Below are 16,240 nucleotides of genomic sequence, written 5' to 3'. Positions count from 1 at the left end.
TGTGGTTTTGACTTATCATACTGCTCCTCAGAAAATCGAGCCTTTTAAAAGACGTGAATGCAGTGTGTGGATATCATAGTGCTTCTGCAGAAGTGAGTCACGGCACTGCCACTTTTCAGATAATTTCCACAGCATTTATTGAATAATGTGTGTTTTTAAGGTGTTGTAGCAGCAGGTGTTTGTAAATAGTATAAAGCAGCTACAGATGCTGACAAACAGTGTGTCTGCACTCCTGTTGTTGCATTTGAATGCTACATAAAATTGAAGACTACATTTTTTTCATGCTTAAACATGAAGAAAGCTTCCTCCCCAGTGTATTGATTTCACAAGCGTTAGCTCTTTAATCAAACAGCCCTGAAGCTTTGCACTATATTAACTGATCTTTAGGAGCAAAGAGCAAACTATTCACAATGGGGCTGCCTGGGTCAAGTCTGTCAGTGCTGATAGCAGTGGGAACGCCTGGTGCTGGAAGGTTTTAGATGGAAGTCGTACTTGGAGTCTCTTCACAGCCTGTACTCTGTCACTTACACACGTACGTTTAAAATACTGTAATGAAATGAATTTAGTGGGTGCAATTCATTAAAAGAATAGAGAGCGCTGCTTGCTCTTCACTGCAAAGAGCTGCTCAGTCCCCAAGACACTTTGCAAGTGGAGACCTCTCCGAAGGAAAACACTTAATCCTTGGGTGAGCAAATATGATTATAATGTTCTGTGCTTTGTTATGTACTATGATCTAATTGAGATTTAATGCATTCTGCCTTGTCCCTGCCATGGACTCCCTTTGGACCATGCAGTACAAAGCTTAGTGTTAGCAGCTTTCTTTCCTGTGTCGTAATTTATGCTTTCAAAGACATTCAGGCATCTGTACTTAGTTTAGGTGCATGAAATAGTTGTGCTCATAAGGTGCATGAGAAGGGAGGAAATGAGGTCCTTGCTTTTCCTTTCAAGATGCAATATTTGCTTTAAGCAAGAGTATTGAATTACACGAGTCTTTCATTCTCTCACGCCTCTGTTTAATAACTATGTATTTGCTACTAATTGTGTTAAATACATCTGCACCTCACGTGTTGCTATCTAATCCCACAGCAATATTTCAGTACAAAATCAATTTAAACTGCTAGCACAAATGCGCAGAACAAATCCAAAGGGGGGAAAAAGTCTCAAACACCTTTTGCAACCTGGTTCCTCTGGCAGTGGTGGCCCAGTAAGGGGGTGTGTGAGCCCACGAGCCACCTGTGCTTCTTGGGGGTGCTTAGCACTGACCTGTGAGGTTGGTTTGTCATTGCTGACCAGGCACCAAATGTGGCTTTTGACAGTGCAAAACAACAGAAATGGTCTTTTTTCTCCCCCTTAAACTCTGGTTTTTGGGAATCTGAGCCCTGTTTCTAATGGAAAGGCAGTTACATGGGAAGAGCTCTTGTAATTCTTAATGTTTCATGTGGTTTATCCACTTAAGTGGTGCTGTTGAGACAGACTTCAAATGTGAACTTTTGGGGAATTTGGTTTCAGTTCAGGATTGCTGCTGCCATCACACACTGACAGCAATTTGCTTTTTCCTCATTTTCCCTTTCCTCCCCTCTTTGCCAGCTGGTCATTCACTCCATTTCACTGTCAGACCCAAAGGGTTTCTTTTCATTGACAATTTCAGATGTTTTTTTCCCCTGAAATGGTCACTGTGCATGTTCTTCCACCTGAGTAACCTGGAGGCAGCTATTTAGTGCCTGCCTGGTGTGTTGGAGGTAGTAAATCACCCTCCGGGGTGCCTGTGGAGACCTGCTCTGCAAATGCAACTCCTGTTGGCATTGGTGAGGATTATGAACGGGAGTTGCTGGCACCTGATTTGTACTGTAGCTAGAGACAAAAACTGCAAATGAGAGGTACAGGTTTTTAAGTCAAAGTTGTTCTACATTATTTAGTGCAGAACATTTTCAAATAAACTAAATTTTCTTTTTTTTTTTTTTTTTTTTTTTTTACAAATATTTGCTCGGTCTGTTGAACAATCCCAGCTTGGTGCAGCTATGAAGCTGTTTGAATCTCCCCATGCTGGGCATTAATGGGAATGGGAGCAGTTGAACACATGCGCATCAATAGGAGACTCGGAAGCATAAAAATTGAATTCTTTCCCTGCCTTTTCCTTTCCTATCGAGAAAATGGGACCCATTAGTACAGAAAGCTTTGGCAAGGTGGTGTTTGCAGTCCAAGTCTGGAAAGCAGCTGCCATCCCCAGTGTGTTGTTCAGCAGAGGACTTCACTTTTCACTGCTGCGAGTAATCCTATTTACCATGAGCACAAAATACCAGCTGGATTTTGCCTGCTGGATATATTCTTCCATCACGAATGGGCTGAAGTAATTTTGTGCTACAGTTGATCTGACAGAGCCACATGGGGGAAGGATGAAGGCGTGAGGAGGGCTGTGTCGTCCGGCCGTGGCCAGGGGCTGTTGGCAGTTGCAGGCACAGCCAGCCCTCTCTGAGCCACAGTGTGATTTGAGGAGCCAGGCTGGGGATGAATGAACTCTGCTTTTGTCTCTAAAGCAAATGTTTTTCAAAGTGAACTTTTCCCTGGGCCATGCCAGCCATTCGTCTCTAGCCCATCGTGCATTTTCTTTGCAAGCTATTGGCTTATGTATCAAAATGCTGAAATGCAGAATACTCCATCCAGGGCGGGTTCGTGCCAGGCTCCTGGAGTCGGGGTGATGGGCCTGTGTGGATCTTGCAGGGTGGGAGAACCCAGGTCCCTTCTCAAGGGGCAGCACCAGTTTCTTCTTTACTGATGAATTCATTATTTGAGCTCTATGTGCGTAGGGAAAAGGGCTGTGTTCTCAGCGTGGGATGTTCCTACTTACCTCCCCTTATATAGAGTCCAGTGTAGTGTGTCTCACTTCTTTTTTCCTTTCTGGTTCGTGGTCCAAAGGGACTGGGCAAAGCACTGGCCCTCTTGCATTTCTTTTCATCTGATTCAGCATTGCATCTTTCCCTCAAATCTACCAGAGAGCTGCATGTGCTCATCCAAAGGAGCTGGTTGCAATCACAGTGGGAGGACAGAAAAGTTTGTTGCGCTGTCCCTCAATTTTAGAATAAGTAACTTACTTAGTTTTTTCCTAAGGCATCAGGGAATGGGTTTGAACTATAAGCTGGTGCCAAAGCTTTATTCCAGCCTCCGGTTTGAAATACTGAGGCTGCTTGCTCTGTGCTGGGCTTTAAACTGGTGGCACTGGTTTTCTGGGGTTTTCATGGCACTACATCTAACCTACGTTCAGATGTAACCCCTGCCTTGGCCTCGTGGGTGACTGCACATCTCGTACTTGTCTGTTTGAATAGTCGTGCCGTATCCGTCTGGATCAGCTTAGCATGTGAAATGTGCCCTGCACCAAAATACGTTTTATTGCATTCCCTTTCTTAAAAGAATAAAAAGCCCTATAATGCTACTTTTGCCCAATATACTCTGATGTTGATGACTGATGATTGCGGCTTATCCCTGCTTTTTATCCCAAGCTTTTCCTCTTCTGTTATTAAATGCGACCCTCTTGTTTTCATCTGGTGCCTTTGTATTCAAAGGAAAACAATGTTTTGTTGATTTTTATCATTGTTACTTGTTTTTATTCCTTCTACAGAGGATTTTCAAAGGGAAGGCAGTGAATACCTGCATTCTGATTTTAGATCTCCCCTTTCAGATGCTGCTCTTTCCTGGCATGTATGAATGACGAAGGCTCTTGCACCCTAGGTTCAGGCTGCTGTCTTTGTTTAGCAGCAAGATAAGTCCTAGATGGGCTCTGGGTGGCCGTGGGCCAGCGCTGATGCCACACGAGGGGATAAAGCTCCTTGTGGGCGGCTGTAGGGCTCCCCCCAGGCAATTTCTCAAACCAGATGCCAGACTGTGCAAATTAACAAAATTCAGATTAAGCTCAAAACAGCTTTGAAGCAAATATAATACTGATCTTTTTATCTGTTTTCATCTCTTCTGGATTTTTCTTTTTGAGTCGTGAGTCTCAGCCTGAGAAATTGGTGATGTTCCTGCTCCTTAGAAGAGAAAAAGAGCAGCTAATGTTAGTGTTTTAGTGCTAGCGTTCCATTTCTTCACTGATACCCTCTGAGCCAGTTTTAACAGGACGTGATGCTTAAAGGCTTTTCACTTTCAAAATAGCTTTTTAGTCGTTTTTTTTTTCATTTTACTGCCTTATCCTTTCAATAGCCTATAACTCTTCCATCAGGTAAATGCATGTTAAAATGCTTCCTTCAGCACAGAGCAAATATGGAGAGACTAAACAGTCTGTAATGCAGTGGAAATGGCATTAATTCTTTCATCCTCCTTTGTATAGGAAGCATGGGGAGATGTAACTGCTGGAGGGTAAGTGGCGATAAAAAAGATGTCTTCTGTTTAATTTAGGAGCTTAAGATGTTGGTGTGTTTACTTCTGACTGCTTGGTGCAGGACAGGGTGATGTGGCCGGACTGGCAGAGGAGGGTGGATGTTGTCCTGGGGATAGTTACCTCAGGAATAGGAAGATATCTTGAAATCTGATGTTCAGAAGTGGGGTTGATAGTTTAAAAAGATAAATCTTCGATCACAGTTGGGGGTAATATCCTTTATTAATGAGAAAGTAAAATCCTGCAGGAGAAAAGGCTTTCCTAAGTGCAGGGATCACCATGGATATGGTGTGCTGACGTCTTTTCTCCCTTTACCTAGAAGGAGATCACTCTCTGGATCAGCTACTCCAGCGTACACCCAGGTCATACTTGAAGTCAAGCCTTGCTTATAAAAATTGGAGACTTTCCTGCTGAGTCCTATGGGTGATCTGCAGGTCACTTGTGATGCTCTTGGAGACCACGGTGGGGTTGTAGACAACAGCTGGGAAATCTTTGTTACGCTGTTCTGGCCGATCACTCTTCAAATAGATATTCCCCAAGGCTTTTATTCCCCTGTGTTACTTTTCTTTGCAAATCTGAACCAGCAATAGAGAAGGAATTGGAGGTGGCACAAGGGCAGCAGCCGAGCTGCTGCTTATCCATTGCTGCAGGCTCCTCCCATGGCTTTTGTCTCCTTAGACCATTTGCATGCTGCATTTTTATGGAAATGAAATGATTCAGTAAGAATAAGAGGGGATGCATGCAGTGGACCGAACAACTTAGTTGCAAGGAGTCAGTAAGAAGGTCCCTCCCCCAGTTATTTCCCTTTCTGAAGAATGGCTCAAAACTGATTTATAAAAACGTCTTTTCTTCTGTGTCGCAACACAGATGTAATACATCCTCGTTCAGGAGTTGTGTGATTGTAATTCTCCCCATAATGGACCTGTTTGGTTCCTGCCTCACACTTCTGTTATATAGTAACGCTCCTACGCTTGTAATCTATGAGGCTCTAAGGCATCGAGTTGGGAAAACATAAATGAAATGTTGTAGGAAAAAAAATGTGAAAAGACGCTGTGCAACCTCAACAGTTTGCAGCAGGAAGTTTATGCTGATTTAGATGTGGTGCAGGAATGCCACTAATCCCACTGCCTCCTCAATCAAGTAAAGTAGCCATGAGTCAAACATGCATTACACTTCACCCAAAAGTAAAACCTGCCCAAATACAAAACACCTGCACTAATACAAACTCCATTACAAACAAACAGGTTTAATGCTTTTTTTCCTTTTCTCTCCATTTATTTCTAGCAAATGGCAACTTTTACAGGAAAACATCAGGGCTCAGAAATAGGCTGATCAAATGGGTCCAGCCTCTGATTTTCATACAACTTCATTTATGTATGGTGTTAAATGATGGAGGGGTCGCAAGTTGTACCAATATATAACTGCTAATAAGCTCCTTTTGGAAACTTCTGTCCTTGAAAATTGATCTAGATTGGGAGAGGAAGGGCAGGAGAAGGGGTAGTAGAATATCTCACAGATTTATTGTCTTAACGGACCAAACAGAGTGGTCCCTGGAGGTGGAGTTGCAGGCTCACACTCGCTTCCTTTTGTGGGTGAGAACTTTGTTTACCAGAGGAAAGTGGCTTGTTCAAGAATTTTAGTGCTGGCTGCTGGAGGATGTGTGATGGGTGTAGAGGCTCACTGAGGTGTTGGAGTATTTGTCCCTTATTCTTTGCACAGTCGAGTGCTTCTGGTGGTGGAGCAGAATGAAGTCTCTTCCTCCAAGTCACCAAGTATTTCCAAATCAGAATCATAGAATCATTAAAGTTGGAAAAGTCCTCCCAGATTATCAAGTCCAACCATCAACACAACACCACTGTGCCTGCTAAACCATGTCCTGAAGCACCACATCTACAAGCCTTTGAACACCTTTAGGGGTGAAGACTCTGCCACTGCCCTGGGCAGCATGTTCTAACGCTTCACCACTCATTCAGTAAAGAAATTCCTCCTAATATCCAATCCAAACGTCCCCTGGAGCAACTTGAGGCCATTTCCTCTCATCCCATCACTTGTTCCTAATAACCAGGTGGAACATGGAAGTTGCTGGAAGACCTGGTATTTACTGCGTTTTTAGGTTGTATCCAGTGCCAGCCTCCATCCTTTCCTAGCAACAAGGGAAACAGGTGAAGTCTGGTGCTGCTGTAATATGTGGCTTTATTTGTGAGGTTCAGATATGGACATGAACCTCTTGAAGAAAAGGGGAACCTTAATGAAGGTATTGACACAGGCACTGCTGTGATGATGCTGGCTGAGGTCTCTATAATCATATATGAGGTCTCTAACATCTTTAATGTTGAATCCTCATGCAGTGGCACTTGTACAATTTGGTGCAAGTCAGGTGAATTTCTTTACTAAAATGAGAATTAAAGAATAATGCAACGAAGAAGCTGAATAGGTATTATAAAAGCTCATTATCTATCCCTTTACAAGTAAAAATAAATAATCAGAATAATGTTTTTTTTTTGAGGCAAATATGATGACTTTCTGTTTATGTTTTTTCCTCAATGAGCCTTACAAACTGATGCACTGAATGAGAAATTAAATAGGAAACTGAAAGCATCTTTCTATCCAATCTGAGATAACATTTGGATTGAGCCTATGTAAGTGGAAAATAAGCATACGATAAACAAATGCCAAATGCAGTTATTTTCTGATAAATGGTCTTATTGCAAAGTAATGAGTAAAAAAGTAGAAAAAAAGATAGATTTATGTGAGACCATAGATGTTTCCTCAGATGGAAACTTGGCATCTTTTGATTTTGAACCGTTGCAAGGCACGGGTGGACAAGGTGCTCAGGGGCATGGTTTGATAGGAATGGTTGGACTCGATGGTCCGGTGGGTCTCTTCCAACCTGGTTATTCTATGATTCATATTGCAAGATGTCCTGTGCTTTTACATAGGTATGATGAGTGATGGCCACATGTGTCCCCCTGCGGCTGTAGCATGGTATAATACTTGGTTTATTGGTTTCACCCTCTTCCAAGTAGAAATGCTCAAAGCAAGGGTAAAATTATTGAAGTTTTGGAATCAACTATTGAAAAATATGTAGGAGTGAGAGACTGCTGGCTTGTGCCAAGGAGGTTTGGGGGTAGCACCGTGTGGAAGGCTGGGGGTTCATGGCAAGTTGTGGCTCCAGAGGATGGAAGAGCCAGGGGAGTTGCAAGTAGCTCGGTGGGGAAAGCCTCAGATTGTGTGTCTGGGGGACAAGGGGAGCAAGCAATGGGCAGTGTGCATGGACAGGTTTAAAGGTTAATAATACAGATAGCCGGGAAGATCTAGACTGTTCGGCTTGTCTCCAGCAGCTCCACTGGTAATGTAATTGGAGAAATTGCCAGGCAAACAGAGAAGTTGTCTGTAGTTATTTGATTATTGGATTCTAACCTCCTCACAGTCTCTGCCACTAAAACTTCATTGAAGGCATAGCAGCAAGATGCATGACACCGCATCATTGATTTCTCCTGTCCTTTACAGTAGCCCGTGGAGCGCGAGGGCTCACTGTGCTGTTCAAAGGACATAAAACACCACTGAAAACAGGGAGAGGGGTAAGGCTGATCCTGAGAGTAAGACCGAAGGAATGGGGCAGGCAGAAAATTGATGAGCAAGATTAAAGGCAACAAGAGTGATTTTGAGCAATGACCTGTGGGAATTTCATTGTCTTCCTTCAGAGGAGTGTATTCTTCTCATACAGAGTTTTACCAAAGAAACCACATGTGATCTTTCCCTCCAGATAGTGGAAAGTTCCAGCATTCTTCAGACTATGCAGTACTGAGATATTTAAATAATCCATTAACATACACGCGCTGCCATTCAGCTTCACTGGATTGCTTGGAATACTGTGCATATGTGTGCCCACAGAAACTTTGAATTAAATCCTGATTAATGCAGGCAATATATGCTGGTCATCTGCTAACGTTGTGACGTTTCTTGGCTGGATGGTCATGGGGACCTGCTGGACACTCGCAAACACAGGTTGAGATGTGGTGCCGAGAGGAGCAGCACAGCAGCCTGGCAGGTTGAGGTCCGTGTCTACACTTGCTGCACAGCAGTAACGTAATAAAATTGCCTTCAACATGCAGAACCTATCCTAGATAACTTTATCTAAACATTTAATAAAGAGCAATTTCATGAATTGCCTCTTCAGTAGCTCTTCCAAGAAGAGAACAATCAAGCAAATTGTGCCTGGTAGAGTTTCATGGCAAGGATTTAAATATATATGGTCTCATATACTGGCTGGTATTTCTTTCTCAGTAATTTCCATATGTGCTTTACATAGTTTGGGTCTTTTGATTTGTTTGTATGTTGCCTCTTTTTTCATGTTAGTACCCTAATAAGCCGTGATATCATTAAAAAAAAAGCAGTATTTAATGAGGCTTTTGATCTCATAATGTTTAAATGGATTTGAAGTGGGGCAAAAATTAGTCTAATTACACTAGGAATAGTGTAGTTACTTGAAATTTGAAAATGCCTTTTCATGATATTGGCTCTAATGGGTTTCAGAGTCCTAACAAATAGGGAAAGTAAAACTAGTTCCCATTTTCAAATGTGAAAATTGTCATAGAAAAATTTCCTGTTATTTTGAGAGCTTTCTTGGTGCAGAATACTGCATGTTGTGACTGAACTTTGAGCAATTCCAGTTTGTTTGTATTTGATGTAAAACTGCAAACACAGATTACGCAGCTCCCTTGATGCTGGTGTCATCAGTGCAAATATTTGTCACAACACTCCTTTCCAGAAATTTACCTTTCCTTTTGGTGTTTGTTTTGTATTTTTGATCTCTGCAAGAGCCCTCCTGAAATAACGTGACCATCTGGGAAGTTTGCTAGTTTGTGTTCCGAGGAGGCTTTCCATGTCATCCTGCCTTTTGTTCCTTGTAAAGCATCCAAATTAGTACAAGGGACCAATTTCCAGTTGCTCCCTTCCGAGGCTGATGTGTCCCTCTCCACCCTGCTCAAAGATGTGTGCGCACACACACAAAGTTGTCTCCTGGACTTTGAAAGAAAATGGTTTGCGTCTGTAGCAGAACATATGCTCGAAGCACGTATAATTTTCTGCATTATTCTCCAGGCTATTTTTGCTTTAGAAAAATAAATAATGTATAGCACCAAAGGCTGGTAATGGAGGTAATGAAAGCTCTGTTGCCATGCCCCTATTCCAGGTGATTTAACACGGCTTTTCTGCCTCTCCACAGGCATAACAGGCATGCAATGAAAAACTGAGGAACTCGTAACCTGTTCTTACAAAATTCCTGCTTTGTTTTTCTCTTATTATTTTGTTGTGGTAGTAACAACCTATGTAAGCACATGCGAGTGCTCACTGAACGGAAGCCAGGTGCGAGAGCCACACATCTGAATTTTTTTACTTCTAACCATGATAGATTTAAGGGGTTTGTTAAAGATTTGCTGGGGAAGGAAGGTTTAAGGTGCTGTGCTGCAGCTCCTGACCTCGGATCATCAGCAGAAGTGAACTTGTGGCGAGTCAAGTATGTGGGAAGTGTCTCCTTGTGCGTGATCTGTGTGTGTGAGTAGATGTGTGTAAATACATACTTGAACGCACCTCGATGTATGTGTTGTGTGTATATACCTGTGTGCACTGGCAGCTTATGTTTTCCAGCAGTAAATAGTGCTTACAGGTGTCACATTTTAGACCATAAAAGATGATATAACATGATAAAGGGAAAATGTTGGAAGACTAATGCAAAGATCTGGATGAATAGCTCGTGACCTGTCACCTCACCAGTTTCCCTCATGGAAATAAAAAACTAAGTTTCTAATGAAATGACTTCATATTTTACCATGTTTTAGAGGATTTGATTGTTATTTTTCTTACATTTGCTTAGTACAACATTACTTTTGAAAGTCTTGACATAGAGCATCCAGTTCTAGATATACCACGTCCAGTGCCCCATAATTAAATTTTCCAGTTTGGACTCACTCCTGATGCAGCGTATAAACTTCTTCCTTCAGCAATAAAACTGGATGTCCAGCTGCCTGTAGGAGCTCACTGTTACTTGAAAGCAAACTGTCTTTTTACATGTAAAGGTGGTAATTTACATTTCTGCAGTGTATAAGCAGTTTTTTCTGAGTAGCGGTGACAGAATTATTCGCATTTTGGGTTTGTGTGTGATGGGTTTGTCGGGTTGGTCTTAATTGAAGTCAGTGCCTGTCGTGACCTCAACCTTCCCTTAAACTCCTTTTGCTGAAGTAAGGAATAAGGCTGTATTTGGGAATAAAAATATTGTCCTTGAGTCTTAGTCTGATCAGTAACGTATTTAGTGGCGTGTAAAAGGTGGGTGAGGTCTCTGTCTTCATGAATTAATGAGCAGCCAAAGGATGAGTAGTCTCCAGAGTGGCAGTAGCATCTTCATTTTCTTATTAACATCTTGTTTTGAGATGAAGGCAGCCTGCTAAAAAGCCTTATGAAATTCCTGAATTGGGTATTTTACTGCCTGCACCAAGCTTCTGTTGGTTTCCCTCTGGAATTCCAAATTTCTCGGGGGCAGCCAGAAACCTGTTTGGGAAGTCAGGTGTTTTCATGTCTCTATGTAAATGGACTTTTTCTCTCCATCCCGCTGGCTTTAACACAGTGTAACAACCAATACTCTAGCCATGTCCGGTACACTTTATTATTGTTGAAAAGCAGCTTGTTTGGCAAGATGATCAGTTTTTAACCAAAGTAAATTACTTTCTTTGCGATTAATAAATTAAATAAATTATACTTTTTTCCCTGTGCAGTATGGTGGCACTCATAAATACTGTGAGCAGTTAGGTGGTGGTTTCACTTGATTAACTTTCCTGTTTCTGTTTTTAATAATCCTTGTAAGATTGGGGATTTCAGTCACTTTTAATAATGTGATAACAAATAGCGATGGCTTGTACGTGTCGTGCTGCAGACCTACGTGTTGGTGTCCTTTGCGGCTTGGGTGCCACCCATGGGTTCAGCTGGAGCGGGCACCTCCATGCCATCAAGGGAAGTCCCTTTCATAGAATGGTTTGGGTTGGAAGGGACCTTTGAGGTCTCTCAGTCCAACCCCCTGGAGTGAGCAGGGACATCTTCGAATCAATAGGGTTGCTCCGAGCCTCATCCAGCCTGACCTTGAATGTTTCCAGGGATGGAGCAGCCACCACCTCCCTGGACAACCTGTGCCAGAGCCTCACCGCCCTCACTTCTTCCTTCTATGCAGTCTAAGTCTCCCCTCCCTTAGTTTAAAACCATTATTCTTTTCCATGGTGTGTGGTGCTGGTCTGGATTAATTAAAAATTACCTGGATAAAACCAACAATGCTTTTAGAGCCAAATACCTTCTTCCCTCTCAATTTCCACTGCCTGTCTTGTGTTTTGCATCCTGTTACTGTCCTTTGCAGGCAGAGGGTCCCTCTGTGAGGCTGAGTGTGCTTGTGGGGAGCTTTAGTTCTTCAAGGGATTATGCAAATAGTAACTGAATTAAAGAGCTGCCATCAACATTATCAGATCCTGGCAAAGACATCCCGTGTTAACACTCTGCTTGCAGACCTGCATGTTTCAGAGGGCTTAAACTGTGTACGTCAGGATTCCCGAGTACAGGAATCTTTCCTTTACTGCTGTTTATGGGGTATCCTTCATACCCCCTCAACCAATTTACTTGTGCTTAAACAGGATTTCTCCATCTGGGACCACAGAAAAAAACAAACTATGAACAAAATGCATGAGGCACAAACGCAGATGAGCGCTCTGTGGTTTCTCCATAGTAACCAGGGTGGATGTAGAAAAAACAAAGTATTTTGTCTTTTTTTTTTTTTTAATAAGCTAGTGCTGAACCAAATCGTTGCTGTATTATTAAACACTTCAAACTCCTCTTGCAATAGGAATAGTGAAGTGTTTTGGGAATGCCACATTTATATTAAAATTGAAAATGCCAAAAGTACTCAGGGCTCCAAAGAGGTTTTTTTACTGTTGCCGGTGCCTGCGGTTCAGACAGGGTGCAGGTGTGGCCTGCCCAGGTACAACCTGACAATTAAATCAAGACACACTGTGAGTGAGTAGGGAGAAATAACCTTCAGTGAGATGCACGGTGCAGTCCTCTGCTGGTGCTACCTCGGAGAGATCAATTTTTAGTGAATAAGACAGCACAAGAAGGGCTTTGCTGTGTTTATAGCTGAATTACATTTATATAGACAAGAACAGCTCCCAAATCTTGATTTTTTAAAAAATATTTTTAGCATCGACAGAGGTCTCCAAAAACATCTTTGAGGCACAGTGTGATGGACAAGCCAAGTGCATGCACAGGTGCAGGTCCTGCTGCTGAGAGGAGGAGGAAGAAAGAGGAGGATGCTTGATGAAGGCTTCCTCAAGCCCTGATCCTTTGTGCTACTCCAGCCTACAGCAGACTCTGTAAATGCAGGTGGCCTTCGCAGGGAGGTCATAAAATTTGCATTCTTGAGGACATTTTGCAGACACTCTGAAACAATTAGTAAAGTAAATAAAAAATATTCAGATACTTCTTTCAGGGACTGTACTTTGTGCACTGCTCAGAGATGCTTTGACCTTCTAGTTTATTACAAGTCAGGAAAAGTCAATATTTCTTAGCTTGCCAAGTTGGAAGAATTTTAATGAGTTATTGAGTCAAATAGTTAATCCTCCAATACCAGATTCCCCCCCACACACACACCTTTCAGATTTACAGTGATAAAAACAAAAGGCTTAACAGGGACAAAGAAAAATGGGGTTTCATAGAAACTTTTGCTTGTCTTTGTGCTTTAACCACTCGGTCACTAGTAAATGATGTGTAGGGGTATTTCATATTGGCATAAAATGCTGGACAGGGAGGAACCGTGTCAATGCTAGCAAAGAATTTGGCATGATAAAAACGGATTGATAGATTGAAATAGCTAGTGCTGATGCTCCTCACATCTCCATTATGTGATGGAGGGGTATTTGGATGAGCTCTGGTCTGCTCACCCAGGCTGAACTGTTCTGCTGCTTGAAAAATCTTTGAAGGGCAGAGCCTCGGGTGCATTTTGGAGGATGCTGTGGGGCAATGGTTGTGTCAGATGCTGGAGCACATCTGGAGCTGTGTTTCTACTTGAGGTTCCTCTCAAACATAGTGCACACCAAAACCTCGCCGAGAGCCAAACCTACATGTGGTAAATGTAGACAACACGGATTTGCTTCAGAACTGCCTTGCTGGTCCAAACTGAATCCTTAGTGTGGGCACAGCCAGAGGCTGCTGCTGTTGGAAGGCTGCACGAGCTGGCAGCAGGCTGTGCACTAAGAAATGTTTATTCCTGCTTTAATTATGCCTTTTGCGGCACCTCCTTGTAATTCTCAACTTCGTGTACTCCAATTAGCATAGAATAATCTAGCTTCCTGCAAGTCTCTTCATTGACTATAATGCTAATTATTGCTCTGAGTAGTGGCTTGTTTGGAAGTACCCTGTCCTGCATGAATTATAATAATGCTGTGTTGTAAGCCTTTAAGCAAGGAAGCTTGAGAAGAAGAAAATGTTGTAGCACAAGGGTAACTTCCTTTTTATAGTGTCAAACAGCAGACAACACAGTAATGTTCAGAGTATTATATCCAATGAATTCTTAAAAGTAATAGGAAGTTGTTATTATGCATCAGTGTAGGGATAGATACTGAAAGTTGCTTTTATAGTGAGAAGCGTCTCACTTGAGTGAGAGTCTTTCTTGGGGGTTATGTCTTCAAAAGCTTCAGCGATTGTCTGGCTGAGCTTTCATTGGACCCCGTGTGGATTTTAGCTTGGGGATGTTCTGCCTCTTGTTCACAGGATGGAAGTTAGACTGAGTGTGGACGCTGATACAGAACTGAGGTGCCATCACTTAGAGCACTTTTCTGTCTGAAAGGAAGCTCTTCATGGGCTTTCTGAATGTAACTCACGGCCAGACTTTGGGCACTGAAATATTCTTGGGATTTAACTCTAGAATATGATTTCATAAAGGGCTAAAAGAACAAACGGCCTCATGTCCGTCACTTTACTGAAAAGCCCTTTTAGTCCACACTTAATGTTGTGATGGGTGAGAGCTGTAGGTCCGGGAGTACTGATGTGATGATGCTGTTCTAGGGGAATAAATACATAATGAAATAAAAATAATAATAATAATAATTTCCCCTTGGAATCTTTGTAGCTTTGGCTCCTGTAGTTGTTGTGCTGCTACATCAGATGCTTATGGTTTGTTAGGCAAATATTGCTCACACTAATGTTTTCTGCCCTTCCCAGTGCTTTACGGGGAGGATGGGCTGCATGCATCCTGTGAGAAGAAATACTGTGGCCGGGGGAGCAAGTGTGTGGTGAACAAGGACACCAACCAGCCTGAATGCAGATGCATAGAAGACTGCAAGTCCAGCTACATGCCTGTGTGTGGATCTGATGGCAAATTTTATGAAAATCACTGTCAACTGCATCGAGCCTCCTGTCTGCAGAGGAAGAAAATCTACATTATCCACAGCAAGGACTGTTTCTTCAAAGGTAGGACATCATTAAAAACAAATACTTCTCTAGAACTTTCATCACTCATCTTACTATAATCATAATAAATGGCCAAATGGCATGTTTTATTTTGAAGCGGTAAATTTTTCAAGGATGATTTATTCTAGGTGATAGTAGAACTTAACACAATGTTTTATGCAGCTATTAAGCCCCTGAGTGTCATCGCCACCCAAAATGTAATCAAACTGGGAACTGGTAAGTAATTAATGTCAGTGTATGCATCGCGTGCACTGTAGCTGTGCTGCTCGGTATACACAACTTCCAGGGTAATAACTTCTTGCAGTCTGATCCGTTTGCTAAGGCAAAGACGTTAAAGAATATGGAATTGCAAAAAGTTTTGTTGCAAAAATGAGAATCAAAAGCCTGCTTTGGCAAATGACGTGGGCAAAGGAAAGATGCTGTTTAGGTGAGATATGAGGAATGGGAAATGCACTGCTAGAACAGAGATTTAAATAACTTTCAAGACAGTTCTGGTTACAGACATCTCTAGCTGGTTTTCTGCTCCAATAGCAAAATTCTTTAACATCATGGCACCAAATCACCAAAACTATGGACTCCTGTTTGGTTTTTTTCCTGTTACTATTTTGTATGCTGTATACCATCCTCTCACAAATCACATGAGGCTACGGTAGCAGGAACGTGTGACAAAATGCCAGGGAGTGGAAGAGTTGTAAATTATTTTACTTCTAATGAGATGTCTTATAAAGGCCTCGCTAGAGTATGTCTTGAAAACTCACTGTTAAATATGACTCCATATACCTACAGGAAGGTTTGAGCAAGTTTTTGCTAATACATCCAGTGACATTTACGTGATCAAATATGAAAATAATTCCTTTATCTCCAGCTCACTGGGTACTTGAGCCCCGAAGGAGCTTGGCTGTATACAGAGCTGTCCGTGACAAGTTTTCCTTTACTAACACATGCAAATGCATGATGCTAGAATTGCCTAAGAAGCAGGACCCCATTTGATAAGTCTTATTAATATATCCCCATGATACCCTTTGGAGTTAGAATGGCATTACTTGTGCCCCAGAGGAGGCCCAGAGACTGACCATCCCAATGTGACCTGGGCTATCTGGGCACCACTTTGCTCAGTATTGCAAAGTCTCATTTATTCTGGGGATCTGGCTGTGGATGGATGGGACAGAGGAGCTGGCCAAGGATTGACTCTGAGCACCAGCTGAGCTGCGATAGCTTGTCGTGGGCACACTCTACGTTTAGCAAAGCAGGTAGTTAGGCCTAGGATTGATAGACTGTGTAGTTAATTGTGCAATGGGGTCATCTAAAGGCATATTTGGAGGGACAGCACGCGAGCAGATCAAGGTAAAGAGGCATTTTTGCTTGTCACATCTG

At 42.3% G+C, this 16,240-nt stretch overlaps 1 protein-coding gene across 4 annotated transcripts in view; it reads left to right on the top strand.

Annotated features, from left to right (window-relative positions):
• Positions 1 to 16,240, top strand: part of FSTL4 (follistatin like 4) — a 214,981-nt gene that overhangs the window by 54,835 nt on the left and 143,906 nt on the right. For all 4 annotated transcript variants that reach the window (XM_069869380.1, XM_069869381.1, XM_069869383.1 and 1 more), the window contains exon 4: positions 14,618 to 14,866. In XM_069869380.1, the coding sequence (XP_069725481.1) occupies positions 14,618 to 14,866 (249 nt within the window). The remainder of the gene's footprint in view (positions 1 to 14,617; positions 14,867 to 16,240) is intronic.

The sequence above is a fragment of the Phaenicophaeus curvirostris genome, chromosome 15, assembly GCF_032191515.1.
Source record: "Phaenicophaeus curvirostris isolate KB17595 chromosome 15, BPBGC_Pcur_1.0, whole genome shotgun sequence".
NCBI classification, from domain to species: Eukaryota; Metazoa; Chordata; class Aves; order Cuculiformes; family Cuculidae; genus Phaenicophaeus; species Phaenicophaeus curvirostris.
The sequence above is the reverse complement of the archived record's forward strand: the minus strand, read 5'-3'. Positions and strand labels throughout refer to the sequence as shown.